Source organism: Aplysia californica, unplaced genomic scaffold (genome assembly GCF_000002075.1).
Source record: "Aplysia californica isolate F4 #8 unplaced genomic scaffold, AplCal3.0 scaffold00416, whole genome shotgun sequence".
In the NCBI taxonomy this organism is placed as follows: domain Eukaryota; kingdom Metazoa; phylum Mollusca; class Gastropoda; order Aplysiida; family Aplysiidae; genus Aplysia; species Aplysia californica.
In genome coordinates, this window is record NW_004797686.1 from 620,959 (window position 1) to 622,728 (window position 1,770).

Consider the following 1,770-nt stretch of genomic DNA (forward strand, 5'->3'; position numbering starts at 1 on the left):
TTGTTGTTTGTTTTTTGTTTTTTATTTTTGTTTTTTGTTGTTGGTTGTTGGGTTGTTGTTGTTGTTTTTTTTTGGGGGGGTGTCATTGGTTATACTCAAATCAGCTAAAATGAATTATAAGACAAAGGAATTCAGTTTTAGCTATTTTGTCAATCCTCTAGGATTAATTTCTCAGTCGTTCTTTTTCCTTTTGCTAAATTTGGCCGATGACTAGCGAGCTGTCTGCTGTGAGCAGCTCATTTTGTCTCTTGATTATTGTCTATCAAATTGAAACGAGGGGGTTATCAAAGCAAACACCAACTCAACAACAGCAATCTGTTGTCTTCCTTATCACTGGATGATCTTTCTTCCCTCATGATGTATTTAAACAAATAAAACACACAAAAAACTGATGTCTTTAATTCTATACATTTTGTATAGCACTGAAAATACAGGCAAATGTCCATTCTGACTCTTCACATTCTTTTTTCAATTTTGAAATCCATGTCCATTTTCTTTTTTAAAATCTCGCCCTAAGTTTGCCGTCACTTCGATGCATTGGTAATATCCAGTACACACTGCCAATGGAATCATTTGATTCAGTTGGGGCTAGCCAGATTTGCGTTCCTGTAGGGGCAAAAGCTACCATTTTTGGCACAATACGACCGAATCGACTCACGACCTTGAAAACAAACTCATTTGATTTGAAGGTCACAGTTGAATTTAGCCGAACCCGGTCGAAGTGTATCACATTGGCTGCTTTTTTCCCATCCATGACCGAAAAATTATCTGGACCAGACGAAATCAAATCAATGAATTCGGTTGACACTGTGCACTAAATTTAAGTTTGTGGGCGCTCAGGTGTGGTCTATCTTCTCCACCCCCCTTTTTTTTTTTACTTCATTCTCTCGATAGTTTTATCCTAATAAATGCAGCACGTCCCAGTCGAGTTGTGGTGATGCTTATGCCGACTCTCTGTGGTCCATATCCCAGCCTCAATAACAGAAATGTTTTGGTAATTTTGCACTAGGGTGTTCCTTTAAAGAATATAATTGGTCGCTTTTAAGGACAAGCGGGCTAACCCAGATTTCGGGGGTTTCCACAATTCTTGACCTTCACCAAAAGTGGGCATTTCCCTACGTATAGGAGATGTTTGGTTTCATTGGTGTTTATATTCGTTTGGTTATAGAGAAAAGTCTCCTTGTCTTTTAAAGAAACTAAACAAGGGGCAAAAAAGTTCCCTTCGATTTTCTGAAAATAGCGTTTTTCAGGATAGCCCTCTTGTGCTTAAAAGAGACCATTATTGTTGAAAGTCGCAAACCTCACTACTGGAAAGCAATATTTTGGTCTAGAATTAAGAGTCACCACACAAACTAACCATAATGTTATGATCATGTACCTCACAGTTACAAGCCTTGCATTTTTTAAAAAGATGATGCACGATTTCAGTCACCTCTTTGATTTTGAGCCCACGTTTTTTGCATTCAGATAATTACAAATTAGTGACGTCTTTGAAAAACGACGATCCGGATCTGAGCGTTTTTCTCGGTGTGGGCGGTCCCAGCGATATCTCCCTGGATTTCTCCTCTCTGGTAAACAGCACGGAGATGATGGAGGAGTTTGCCAGTAACGCAGCGCGTTATCTGAGGGACAGGTAGGACTTGGCTCTGAGATTTGTTTGTGTTAGAGTTTTCTCTACGTGAAAATGTTATTTTATTGGCGTATTATGTTGATGAGTGTTGATGTATATATGTATATGTGTGTGCATAGCCCTTTGTATATATATATATA

At 38.5% G+C, this 1,770-nt stretch overlaps 1 protein-coding gene across 1 annotated transcript in view; it reads left to right on the forward strand.

Moving 5' to 3' along the window:
• LOC118477181 (chitotriosidase-1-like) overlaps positions 1-1,770 on the forward strand; it is a 12,472-nt gene that overhangs the window by 5,149 nt on the left and 5,553 nt on the right. The window contains exon 2 of the mRNA XM_035971320.1: positions 1,468-1,633. Coding sequence (XP_035827213.1) covers positions 1,468-1,633 — 166 coding nt within the window. The remainder of the gene's footprint in view (positions 1-1,467; positions 1,634-1,770) is intronic.